Source organism: the organism of the source record quoted next, unplaced genomic scaffold (genome assembly GCF_019419815.1).
Source record: "Pyrus x bretschneideri cultivar Hongxiangsu unplaced genomic scaffold, Pyrus_bretschneideri_v1 Contig49, whole genome shotgun sequence".
Taxonomy (NCBI): domain Eukaryota; kingdom Viridiplantae; phylum Streptophyta; class Magnoliopsida; order Rosales; family Rosaceae; genus Pyrus; species Pyrus x bretschneideri.
In genome coordinates, this window is record NW_025999786.1 from 1,405,664 (window position 1) to 1,419,484 (window position 13,821).

General features: G+C 33.8%; 2 protein-coding genes across 2 annotated transcripts; one reads left to right on the plus strand and one right to left on the minus strand.

Annotated features, from left to right (window-relative positions):
* Nucleotides 1-3,950: 3,950 nt before the first annotated feature.
* LOC103962122 (protein ALP1-like) lies at nt 3,951-4,964 on the minus strand. Its single transcript, XM_048568673.1, has 2 exons — nt 4,664-4,964; nt 3,951-4,580 (listed from the first exon to the last, which is right to left on the minus strand). Exons 1-2 carry the CDS (start codon nt 4,791-4,793, stop codon nt 4,129-4,131), a joined length of 582 nt encoding a protein of 193 aa, XP_048424630.1. The 5' UTR covers nt 4,794-4,964; the 3' UTR covers nt 3,951-4,128.
* Nucleotides 4,965-9,288: 4,324 nt separating this feature from the next.
* LOC103937714 (NAC domain-containing protein 30-like) lies at nt 9,289-13,391 on the plus strand. Its single transcript, XM_048568671.1, has 4 exons — nt 9,289-9,706; nt 11,276-11,458; nt 12,017-12,288; nt 12,548-13,391. Exons 2-4 carry the CDS (start codon nt 11,299-11,301, stop codon nt 13,061-13,063), a joined length of 948 nt encoding a protein of 315 aa, XP_048424628.1. The 5' UTR covers nt 9,289-9,706; nt 11,276-11,298; the 3' UTR covers nt 13,064-13,391.
* Nucleotides 13,392-13,821: the final 430 nt, after the last annotated feature.

Below are 13,821 nucleotides of genomic sequence, written 5' to 3' on the forward strand. Positions count from 1 at the left end.
TACCCTAAAATAAGAAGGCTATAGCGCATGCTTGCCTGCTCAATAAAAGTTAACAAACATCTTAAGTTCAGGGGAAGGGCCACCTTTAGATTTTCTATTAAACAACATAATCGACCATAACATCCTATGCACAAAGCTTTTCTTCATTACACGCCATCCATCATAAACCCTAGCAGCATTTATCTGTTAGCTTTTAATAATTAATTAAAAAAGGCTATCTGCTAATGAATACTAATTGACCTGGCAAGCGGATTGTGTTTGTTATTGTTTTTGTGTTATACTTATTATCTTAACGGATCGTATCGTGTCAAATCCGTTATCTTAATGGATTCTTAACAGGTTGCTCAATATCCCCGACTCTTTAACGAATCACGTCATTTGTGTTGGGTTAATGGGTCATGCTAGAAATTGCCATGCCTAATGTCTAGACCTGGCAAACTGGTAATATTTGTGTCATCTACATGTCATACCCATTATCTTAACAGGTTTTTAACGTGAGACTTGATAACAACTCAATTCATTAACTGATTCTTAACAAATGACCAAATAACAACCCGACGGGTTGCCCCATAACCTATTATTTTTCGTGTCGTTTTGTATCGGGTTAACTGATCATGTAAGAAATTGCCAAATCTAATACTATAGCATATATTTTGTCCCAGGACTTGTCTTTCTCGTAATTTAAGTTAAAAGACTATAATTGTTCCTTTGCTTTTTCATTATATCAAATTCACAATAGTATAATTCGAAACGAAATGATTAAGGTATTAATTTAAGCAGTTAATTAACTTCTACTAATCAAGATGAAAGCGATTTCTAAGCATTATGAAAAGAATGATCATCTAATACCATGGTCGTTGAATAACGTTATGCAATACCAAAATCACATATATTATGTAACAAAATATAGATTAATAAAGGAAAGTCGGTAGATCGCATCAAAATGTGATGATTTTATCAGATTAGGTTCTTGATACATGTAGATGATTGAACCTTGAATGGAAATGGACCCCATTTCAAGAATTTGGATATAAAACAACAGCTAGTAATAAAAGGCTAGTAGCGTTGGGTTGAGGTCATTGACAAGCTAGAACTTTATCAAGCTTCACTTGCTGACAATATGATGGTTCAAGGTTTTCTAAGATAGGTACTCCTTAGTTGAAGTCTAAACTCTTGTGGTTTGGGTGTGTAACACTAAGTTTGATCTTTTGCCCTTTTTGTTTTTTACTTTTTATTTTTTCTAAAATGGTATATTTACAGTAAGAGATGTGAGAGAAAATTGGTTTTGAACTCATGCCATCCGCAAGTATGGTTCTAAAACTCCCTACCTAGTGCCTAGGCAGTTGGTTACCACCCAGATTAATTCTTAGGTGTTTGAAATTAAGAAATGGTGCTTAAACATGCCCAGGGGGTGCCTAGATGGGTCTAGGCACCAGCTTAGGTCATGACTCTCACTTAGACTGAAAATAGATAACTTTTTTCCTTTTTTTTTTCAGTAAACTGTAAGAAACTTGAATACTTGGATGACCATTCATTATATGCTTGTTTCTTATATTTCCAATATGTTCTAATACTTTATAATTTATATGTCATTCTATTTTGCAATTTATGTATCTCAATACAATCATGTATTTTTTTAAGTATAAGTAAATATTTATTTATATGTTAATAATAAATTTAATTAAAATTAAATAAATAAAAAAAACTGCCTGGGCACTAGGTCTTCACCCACCACCCGACTAGTGCCTACCGCCTTTTAAAACCTTACAAGTGATGAGAAATACTACTAAACCGTAGCAAACATAATGTTACAAATCATTACATATTTTCAAATTTGAATAAGTTCAGGAATATTCATATATATATATATATATATAATTGGAAAAGTCAAATATAGGACTGCACCCAATAAAAATAGAGAGTATAACGAAAAGCTCTCGATACTGTTTATTTTAACGAAAAACCATATTTTTATACTAAAACAATCAATCCTGGTACTATTCAATTTACCTTTTATTTTGTCCTTATCGTTAAAACTCAAAGTTTTCAAGCTCTTTTCATTAGTTTTCCTATTAAAATAACCAAGTTCTTTTTTCATTACCCTCTTGTGTTTTAGGGATGTTTGACATTCTTGTTGAAAGGCTAAAAACGTGTTGAACTGTTTTTGGAGAAAAGGTTAGAAGTTTTTCTAGAGAATAACCTGCTAGGTGCCTCTCAAGACGAACTTTCAAATACTTATTCAAAAAGCATTTGAACTTTTAATAAATTTTTTAACATGTTTGTGATAATAGCACTTTTTGCGTAAGTGCTTGTAAGTAGAAGTATTTCGTACATAAGGAATTTTAAAAGAGCTCATATCATGAGTAGTGCGTTGTAATTGAGTAATTAAGTAGTTTTTACCTTATGGTTGAGAGAGATGGAAAGGTCACCCATATGGAATTATACTTTTTTTTTTTTTCATAGAACGATATATTACATTAAGGAGATGGAGAAATAAAGTGGTTTCGAATTCCCACCATCACCGTGCACAAAATTTAAACTTAAATCCTCTCACTTACAATTAAACCATGATATTAAGTTGTTTGCCGGTTATTAGGTGCGGGAGATTGATTTGGTCTAATTTTATTCCTTCTAGAATCTCTATATTGGCATGGAAAGTTTTATGTGGTCGTATTTTGACTGAGGACATGCTGCAAAGACGCATTTTATGGCATCTTGATGTGTTTTATGTTGTTTGCACGTGGAATCTTTTGAGCACGTTTTTGTTACATATACTTTTACCATGTCAGTTTGGCAGCATATTTGGGATGCTTTTGGTTTGGGTACACTTCATGGCTCCTTATTAAAACGTTTTCACCATAGGTTGGCCTTGGATAAGAGTTCACAATTTCGAGATTTGTGGTTTGCGGCTTTTGTTTTTACTATATGGTGTATATGGTATTTGAAAAACCAAGCTTGGCATGAAGGACTTAGTATTCATGTTTCTTATGCTTTGAGTTTATTGTTGGTCAGATCCATTATACAAATAGAATGGGGTCCCGTTATATGAATAATGTTGTTCGCGATTTATGTGTATTGAAGAGGTTTGGTGCTACATGTAGACCTCGTTGAGCCCTCATTATTTTAGAGGTGTGTTGGCTTCCTCCCAATCATGGTTGAGTTAAGATAAATATTGATGGTGCTTGGAAGAGTGGTTCCGGTCATGCTGGTGGTTTTTTCGGGAATTCAAAAGCTAGTTCTTTGGAGCCTTTTGTTCTAACTTAGAGATTCCTAGCTATGTTGGGGCGGAGTTAATAGCAGTTATTAAGGCTATTGAATTAGTTTCGGTTTGGGATTGAAATTAAATTTTGTTTGGTTGGAAGTTGATTTTATTTTGGTTCTTGACTTCTTGCGCTCTCCTCAATTGGTTCCTTGGCAGTTGAGAGTGGAGTGGAGGAATTAACTGCATAGAATTTCTCAAAATACATTTTTGGTCTTCTCACATTTATAGGGAAGGTAATCAAGTCGTTGATGCCCTTGCAAATCATGGTTCCTCTTCTACTGAATGTGGTTGGTGGGATTCTCTTCCTGATTTCATATTGTCGTATTAGCATCGTGATTATGTAGGACTTCCACACTACCACTTTAAATAAGTTATCTTTTGTTGGCCTTGTTATTATCTTGTATTGGTTGTTGGAGGTTTTGTTTGTTATGGTTGCTATCATAGTCTGGGTTAGACTTAGGGCTGGTTTGGTATTGCTGTGCTTTGAAAAAAAGCTGTTGTGAGAATAAGCGGCTGTGCTGTGAGAATAAGCAGCTGTGAAATAAAGCAGCAAAGTGTTTGGTAAACTTTTTTGTAAAAGTGCTTTTGGAAAAAAAAAGCAGTATGATAGTGTTTGGTAAACTTTTTTGTAAAACAGCTGTGACTGTGTGAAATGACCAAAAAAGGTATATTACTAGATGTGCTATTAATTTAATTTTCTTAACAAATAAAAGTGAATTACTAAATATATTTTATTTTTAGAAGAAAAATATTTATAAACTTTATCTTAAATATTAATTAGTATAACAAACTACTTTAATAGAAATATTTTAGAGTGAATAGCTAGGATTCATTAGTACAATATTGTTAATGTACTTGAAAGTAGTCTAATTATATGCATTCATCAAACTTGTTGCTATTCTATTTCTTAATGCCTCTATCTCATGTGATCCTTCAACTTGATAATTTTGATATTCATCATCATCATCATCACTACTATCGCTTTCTTCGCAAAAGTCCCTGGGGTCATCAAAATGACGATCACGTTCAGAATACCTCTGTATGTAGTTATGAAGAGTCATTGTAGCAATGACAATCTTCACTTGCTTATTGAACGGGTAATTAGGCATATCCCTTAAAATTGCCCATCTTTTCTTCCATACCCCAAAAGTTCGTTCAATGATGCTCCTAAGAGAAGAATGTCTGTGGTTGAATACCTCTTTGTGACCCGTTGGTTCGGCACCCCTACGAAAGTCCGGAAGGTGATATCTTTCACCTTTATATGGTCCCAAATAACCTCTCATTTGTGGGTACCCCGCATCTACCAAGTAATATTTTCCTGACAATTGAAAATTTGTTTTGTATTGTATTAATTATACAAAGCAAGTATGTAAAATGTTATAATAAAAGTATGAAGATTACCATTTGGAGGCTCAGAAAAGTTTAAATTTGGATTCCGTAGCACGGATAGAAAAACCCTTGTATCATGTGCAGTGCCTTCCCATCCGGCACAAGCAAATGTGAATTGCATGTCAAAATTACATGCAGCCATAAAATTTTGAGTCGGTATTCCTTTCCTACCAATGTATGGAACTTGATCCGGAGGTGGTATTGAAGCCTCAACATGCACTCCATCTATGGCACCAATACAATCCTAAAAATAATAATATAAAAGAAAATCGTCAACCTACACTTATAGTTTGCAAATAAGTTAGAATACGAGTCAAATTTTACCTTAAAATAAGGCATGTATCTTGTATCTCTCCTTATTTCAGGGGGAATGCCACAAAACTTCGAATCCATTGGTTTGATAATATCTATTGCCATCTTACATACGAGATCCAACATAGCACCAAAATTCTTTCCACATATTTGAGTGATTTGTTAGTCATACCCTGAAAATAACCCCCACATGAAAAAATACAAAACTGGATTCCTGTTATTTCAGCAATGATATTATCATAAGACTACAAGCTTTAATGTGTCCACTATTTTCTTTTGTTTAATATTAGTTGGGTCCAGTAACCCTTCCAACCCATCTTCCCTATAATTTCCTGTATCTAAATTAATCTGCGTATGGTGTATCTGTGGATTATGAAAATCCAGACATTATATTCACAATTTGAGTGTTAAACAATGTATAAATTGGTATCTCAAATAAAATGTACAGAATACCATCCAGAAAATAAAGATGCATACCAATTCATATACAAGCATTCCCCTTTTATCTCTATATGGTATATAAAAAGTTAGAAGGCAAAACAAGTGAAACATTCATAATGCCTAAAATTGCCCTTCCCTAACTTGGAATCCAAATGATAGACAATTTTAAAAAAAAAAACCAAAACAAAAACAAACAAAAAAAATCTAATGTGAGCTGCAACTTAATTTCATACTCAGTTTGGAAACTCATCTATTCCTGATCAAGTTCGTATTATCTCTAATATGAACAAAAACATGAACAGATAAACAAAACCTAGAGGTGATAATCACATAAACCTAAGAATTTCTTGTTCCCTTTTCTATTTATTTCCTCTTTCTGTTTCCAATAATCAAAGGACAAAAGAAATTGAAACAAAAGCTGTTTCAAATTCTTCTTCCGGATTTGTTTTGATATCTTCCCAGTCGACTCAATTTGTGTCATTAGTGAAAGGGAAAATACAATGGCATCATGTAAAAAAAAATTAAGCTTTCCAGCAAAAACCAAAGAGAGTAATAATAAAATTTATTATAACTTGTGCTATTATATTATATCAAGGAAAATAAACCAGAATTTTGGAGAATATAAACCCTCTGACTTCTTGGCTGCGATCTTCAATCCTGCGATCTTCTAATGTGTCACCTGCAACATAAACCCGGAACTTCTGAGGAATATTTTGACCCAAAAAACACATGACAAATCAGAAGCACATGACAAATCAGAAGCACAGTTCACAGATTAGAAGCAGAGCAAAGCAAATTATCCCTTACATAAACCCAAATCAGAAGCAGACCTTCTTCAAAAAAACGAATACAGAAGTAATCAAACTTCTCTCTCAATTTTTTTTTGTTTCCTCCACAAACCCTAATTTTTTTCCCCAATTAATTTTTTCCCAATTAATTTTTTCCACAAACCATATCACCTTCCCCAATTAATTTTTCCCCACCCTCCATCCCCAATTGTTTTTCCCGACACCCATACCCTCATCCCTTTGCTCTTCCCACCCCTCTTTCCCTAATCTCCCCATCCCTAATTTGAAAAATCCAAACAAATAAATAACAAATTTTTACAAGAGAAGCTTACCTAGAGAAACCTGGAGAACGAGAGAACGAGTTCGCTAGTTTTTGGAACGAGAGAACGAGAGAACGAGAGAGATCGCTCTGGTTCGGGTTATGTGCGAGAGCTCTGAAAGGTGAAGAGCGTGCGAGAGCTCTGAAAGGTGAGAGCGTAGGTGAAGGGAAAGGAGGGCAGTTTTGGGTTATTCAATATTTCATTAAACGTACACTATTCACCCGTGTGTGGGTGAAAATAAGCTGCTTTTGGAAGCTGCTATTTGCAGCTTCTTGTCATCTTCAGGTTTTGGGCTTTTTTTCACCCCCAACTTTGAAACAAAGCTGCTTTTCAAAGTTTACCAAACACCAAAAATTCTCATAGCTTTTTTTCATAGTAGCTTTTTTTTTAATCACCTCAATCCCAAACTGCACCTTAATGTCCCCCTTGACTGTTTGTAATTTTCTTCTTTTTTAATAAAGTTACATTTTTATCATTTCTCATTATAACAATATTGGAGCAGGATTGACTTTGAGGTTTTACCAAAAATTAAAATAATAATAATAATAAAATCTCCTTAAGAATGTCTTTAGTAAAAAGATTGCAAATCTGAAATGTAAAAACCACGTTTACATCTCAATTTGCACCTTCAAGAAATATGAATGTGAATTTTACTCTAATGAAAAATATGTAAATTTAAAATCTCATTTATTTTTCTCATAATTACTCATAGGGCTCATTTTCTAAAGATGTATATTTACATTTTCCGACAAAAATGATATTATACATCCTTCCATTAGAGAAATTTTCGATCAAGAAACAATATAAAATGTCTATTTTAAAGTCTTTTGTCTCTTCCATTGCAATGCTCCCTGAGCACAAAAGAGTATAGCTTGTATGTCTCATGGTTCTGCACCTTGAGCAGAAGAAAGTATAGTTATTAACTGCGTACTGGAGAGATTTTTCAGTGTAACCGGAACACGGGATGGTACATTGCGTGTTATTATATAATTGGTGGGATATGTGTGTTGATAAGTTAATAATTTAAAAAATAAAATTTCTCACCACTTATATAAAAACAAGAGGTCTACCACTTGTGTTCCGGTCACAATGAAAATTTTCTCCGCATACTATCCGATTATGGAGAGATTTTTCAAGGTGCTTGGAACACGGGGTGGTACACCATTTGTCTCCATACAAGTGGTGAGATTCTTGTGTTAAAAAATCAATAACATAAAAAATAAAAATTTTCACTACTTATATAATGACACGTGGTGTACCGTTTATATTATGAACACAAGGAAAAATTTCTCCCAACAACGGGTCCACATTGCATATACACAGGGATAGAGGACAATATATGGAAATTAAAGATTTTGTAAAATCCAAGGAAACCCTTTCGAGCAGAAATTAAACAATGTTTAATGTTAGTTTACAAACAAATATTAACAAGATAAGAAATAGCTGCAAGGGGCACGAAAGGGTTTTACCTGAATCAGCTATAAACAATTTTCTTGTTGTATCTATATTGATTCAACCCGGTACTTATCACGAAGCACTGGATTATTAATAAATAAGGAAAGGCTGATCTTGTTCCCTTGTGTGTCAATTAATCAATTAGAGTGGTTAGCCCATGATGATATATTATCCAACCTTAACTTAGTGATCGAAGAGTGATGGATGACTTTAAGGGGACTCATCTGGTAGATGTAAATCTAAAAATTAATATGAATAGTTATATATTTGATATGGACAGGTTGGAAGTCTGCCATGGCTGTGTATGTGGCAGCGGATGAATGGTACCAAATGGCCAAGGGCGGCACACCCAACAGACTCGACAGGGAGGGAGGAGATGGATAGTGAAAGGCAAGAATGTGACGATGTGATATATATGTAAAAGACAATATGACATAAATCAGGAAAAAACGTAACATCTAGTTTAGTCCAGACAAGATACCATCATAAGAAACTAATTATAAGAATCATAAATGAAGTATAAAAGTAATTGTCTAATTGTAATCTTAAAAATTGGCAAATATTTGGCGAGTTCAATAAAAACGGAAATGTTTATGAAGATAGAATAATGCTAAAGACAAGTTGTGTAATTCCCCATAGCCTCTTAGATTTTGAAAATGGTGAATAATCATGGTTTGCCATCAGTTTTTTTTTTTTTTTTTTTTTAAGAAAAACAAAAAAAAAAAGTTGTGTAACAAATTTGATCTATCTCAGATTAATGATGTGAAAAACGTCTTAATTTTAAATGAATACGAGTTTAATTCCAAATGAATACAAGTGAGTATGTATTGAGTAATTAAATTATTTTAAAGATAAACTAGAGCAACCCTAATTGCAACTCACAACACCTAAGGGCGACCCGTCGCATCACCACACTGTCCGTCTCTCCTAGGTGGGAGGAGTTCTCTGTTTCTAAATTAACATCTCAATGTTTCTGTTATATTCCAATACCATACATTAATCATCTATATATATAGTGATGTATTTTGAAAACTGATAACTTTTTTTCTCAATGGGGATTTGAAAAATGTTTATATAAATAACAAATAGACGAGATGGTAAAGTCAAGAGATATTGTGGGAGTGAATGTTGTTAAAACTTAAAGCTACAAACCTAGTTTAGTTAAGGGAATAATATATATAATATATAGTTATATGCGGAAAATCTTAGAACACAAAATAGCGGTGGGCGGGGGTGGCGTGTAAACATGGTGTCACACTCACGCCGTCCAAACACAAGCTTTGCATCTCATTTTCTCAGCTGCCACCCCACGCGCAATGCCAATGCGCAATCAATACCATTACCACTCTTATGTACTCTCTCCTCTCTTTCTCTTAATTCCATATATACCATATCTCTTGTTTTTAAACTAATTACAATTAACTAGCTCTTTTCTTCATCTAAATCTTCATCTCATCACCATCGAGCAGCTGGCCCATGTATATAAATACATTTATTAGCCTCTCTTTCTCTTCAGCAACAAATTAATATTCACTTCACAGAACTGCAGAAGCCCTCCCTCTCTCTCTCTCTCTCAAGCTAGGGTTCACCGGATCCAACTAATATATACATCTTCAATATTTCCATTCTTTTTTTTACGTCTTCATATATCATCCTTGAGTATTTCCTTTTCTGATCTCTTACAAGTTCTTTTCTTAGCGCAAAGAAGGCAGTTGCAGCAACAGTTTTATTGATATCCTGTGAGTATTTTCCTGTGTGCATGATATAATTCAGCTCATGCATATGTTAATCACACTGTTACATGCAGAACTATATATATATATATATATATATATATTACAACATATATATTGCTAAAATTGTTTTAATTTCTTAGTTCCTTTTACAGATGAAATTACTAGCGTTTGTGTAATGCATCTACATTTACAGTTAATTAAAATTCACATTTTATGTGATGGATGATTGATCAATGATTTGTTTGTACTAAATGTAGGTCAATCTTTTAATAATCTTTCGGTAATTAATGAAAAAATTAGATTGGTTTTTATTGATTAGTTTTGATTGTGTAGTTAGCGTGGTTTGGGTATGAAATGAATTGTTTTTAAGGAATTTAATTCCACCACTGTCACTACCAGTAGAGATCGACCGAGCAGGAGGTAGCAGGCAGGGAGTGCGCTGCACTCAAAGAAATATAACATGCTTGTGCCAGCAAAGTCAAGCTTTTCGGCCAACTTTTGTGTTCAATATATATTTGTCCCTGATTACTCTATGCAACTAATGAAAACAAATTTACTTATGAGCTTAATTATAGGATAATCCTATGTTTCAATGTTAGCGTGGTTGGTTCCAATCCACTACTAATCCTCTGTCATGATTTCTTTCTTTTCCGCAATGTCAAATAGCCAAAAACACATGCAGCACCACTAACAATTCCCACAAGTGAAATCGTCATCATTGCTAGCTAGATACTTAGCTACTATATAGCACAGGGTATAGATATCATGCATACGACTTTCAGAATTCCTTCTTCAATATCCCTCCAAATTAAGAGTCAATAGTTTTCTTCACAAACTATTTGTTTGGTTATCTTGTCTTTGATGTTAGACCTACGCCAATTACAAGAACCCTTCGACTATGTTTGGGAAAGGAATTTTCAAATACCTTTAAGGTCAAGTTATAAAGAAATGGATTACAAAATATTAGACAGAGAGAATTAAGAATGACAATCATGACCATCATATAGGTATGTAAGAGGAATTTACAAGTGACACTTTCCATATAAGGATTTGTAAATCCCTTTCACATGTCTTTCTAATGATCATGGAAAACATTTCTAATTTTTTTTATATAACATTTGTAAATCTTTTAAGACTGAAAACTTTCTTACCTAAACATAGCCTTCGAGGGGTAGTCCATGTAAGAAAAAAAATGTATCATATGATTCTTTTTATTTCATGTAATCATGAATACACACACACACACACACACACACACACACATACATATACATATATATAGGGCAATTCTATGGCATCCTTTAATAAAAAGCATGTGGCATCATTTTGAACATTAGTAGTGCAATACAATGACATTCAAGTATAATATCTCACATTTAAAATGATTAAGATAAAGTTAAAGTTAATAACACCGCATTACTTTGTTATTATTAACAAGATTGGTAATTACATTGTGGACTACACACACATACACACACGGACACACACATACACACACTCATGCGCATATATAGCTAAGTCAAGAGAATAATTATAAGGACTCTCTCTCATACTTCCTTGCATGATATGCAGGTGCGTCTAGAATACCATTAGTAATGGAGATGGAATCTTGTGTTCCACCAGGCTTCAGATTTCACCCGACAGAAGAAGAACTTGTGGGTTACTACCTGAAAAGAAAGATCAACTCACTACAAATTGATCTAGATGTCATCGTTGACATTGACCTATACAAAATCGAACCATGGGACATACAAGGTACTTTAAGAACCAACTTATTTTTAACGTTTGCAGGTTGACCTCGAAATGGCACAAAAAGATACGTACCTAAGAGGGGTTTCTGTGTTCATACTATTGGATATGGTAACGTGTAGAAGGAAAACAACATTGGAAAAATCCGTTGATGCTTGTTAGGAAAAACAAAACAAAATAGATAGCGATTTAATACTTCATTTTAGCTATTTGCACTCCAAACAGTATAGCTAGCATTCATAAAAAGAATACATGAAACTAATTAAACAATGATTAATCACTAACCAAAAACATATTGCACGTATCTCCTCTTTGATTAGTCAATTTCATCTTTTATACAGTACTTGACATTATGGTAGCTAGCGTTAAAGTGCTGTCGTGCATGCCACAATTTGGTGCAAGTGGCATGCATTTTCCTCAAAATTGTAACATAATAGAAACAACATAAACACAAATACTACTATTTGTCATCAATGGCTAAACAAAAGAGTTGTTATTGACATCGCATAAGATTATGAGCATATGGATGCATTCTGGTAACTATGTATGTCTTTTATGGAGCAGCGAGATGCAAGCTGGGCTACAGTGAAAAGAACGAGTGGTACTTCTTCAGTCACAAAGACAAGAAGTACCCGACTGGAACTCGAACAAATAGAGCCACATCTGCTGGATTCTGGAAGGCAACAGGAAGAGACAAGGCAGTGCTTTTAAAGAACAACATTATAGGAATGAGGAAGACCCTGGTGTTCTACAAGGGACGAGCACCTAACGGCAACAAAACCGACTGGATCATGCATGAATATCGACTCCAAACTTCTGAACATGCACCCCCTCAGGCAAGTTCTTCAATATCGTCCATCGATTAACTTGTTATTTAATTTTCTTCAGTTGATCGAGAAATTGACAATATTAATATATTAATTATATGAATAACTGTATTATTAGAGAGAGATGCCATCATACCCTAAACCAGTAAATAACGTGTGTTTACATACGTAGTTTGAATTTTTATATTATATGAATATATATTTTACACACACACACACGCATACTAATTTGCAAATTAACAAATCCGGCCTGGTTATGGTCGTGCAGGAAGAAGGATGGGTTGTATGTCGGGCATTCAAGAAGCCAAGTCCTAGTCACAGGCAAGGTTTTGAAGCATGGAAGCATGCTTACTATGTCAGAGATCATCCTTCATCTTCAAGCTTCTCAAGTGAAATGCCTATGTCTATGCTGATCAACCCCAATCAAGGTTTCCATCAACCTTTTCGTTCAGATCAGCAAGATCATTTCGTTTTGAACAACATTTTCTTGGGTAACCAGCTCATGGAACTTCCTCAACTAGAAAGCCCAACCATTTCAACAAGCTTTGTCACCAAAGAAAACATATTGAATAGCAATAATCTCAGCACTGAAGACTATGAGGACGACAGGAGCAACAACAATAACAGCAATCAACAAATAGATTGGAAAAATTTGGACAATTTACTCGAAGTGCAATTCACTGATAGGGCATCATTTTCTCATCCAAGTTTGTCGTCGGCACCCCAATATTATGAGCAAGAAACTCGAAGCAACCATCTTCTTGGATGCTTCCAAGACTTGTGACAGCAGAAGATCAATATAAATGGTCTCAACAACTTATTCTTGTTTGGCTCTTAAAAAAATAAAAATAAAATAATAGTCCAGTCCATATCTAGTTGTGTAGTCGGGACAAGGTTATATATTAAGTTGTTGAGATTGCATGCTTAAGAGCATCTTCAATGAAGATGTTAAAAAATAAAATAAAATAAAATAAAAATTATCCAATGTAAATTTTTAGGCTTATTTGGTAAATGTCAAATTTTCTTTTGCTCAAACTCACATGTTTATTCTAATTCATTTAATATTTGTAGGACCCGCTCTTCAAAAAATAAATAAAAACTAATTTTCATGATTTATTATTGGTGCATTACTAAGACCCACACAACACAACATTCAAAAAATCAAATTTTATTAAGTGACATTCCACTAAGAATTTGCATTTCATTTATTTAGAAAGTTACTAAGAATTTCCGCTCACAAGGCCAATTTTATCGTAGGCCACAATAATTTGGTTACGGACCATGCTCAGTAGCCTGATTACGGAAAGTCAAGAATGTTGGGCTGGGTGGCTTTGTTTTGATGCCAAGAAACAAAAGTTTTAACTTTTAAATGATAATTTATGATTACTTTTGATACCGATATAATATTATCCAATAAAAAAAAATCTTAAATTGTTATAGGTTTATTTGACTGAATTATCCTAAGCGAATAGAGAGAGGGTGGCCGGCGGCAATAAGAGAGAAAATAGAAAGATTTAATTGTGAGATGTGTGTTTGTATCAT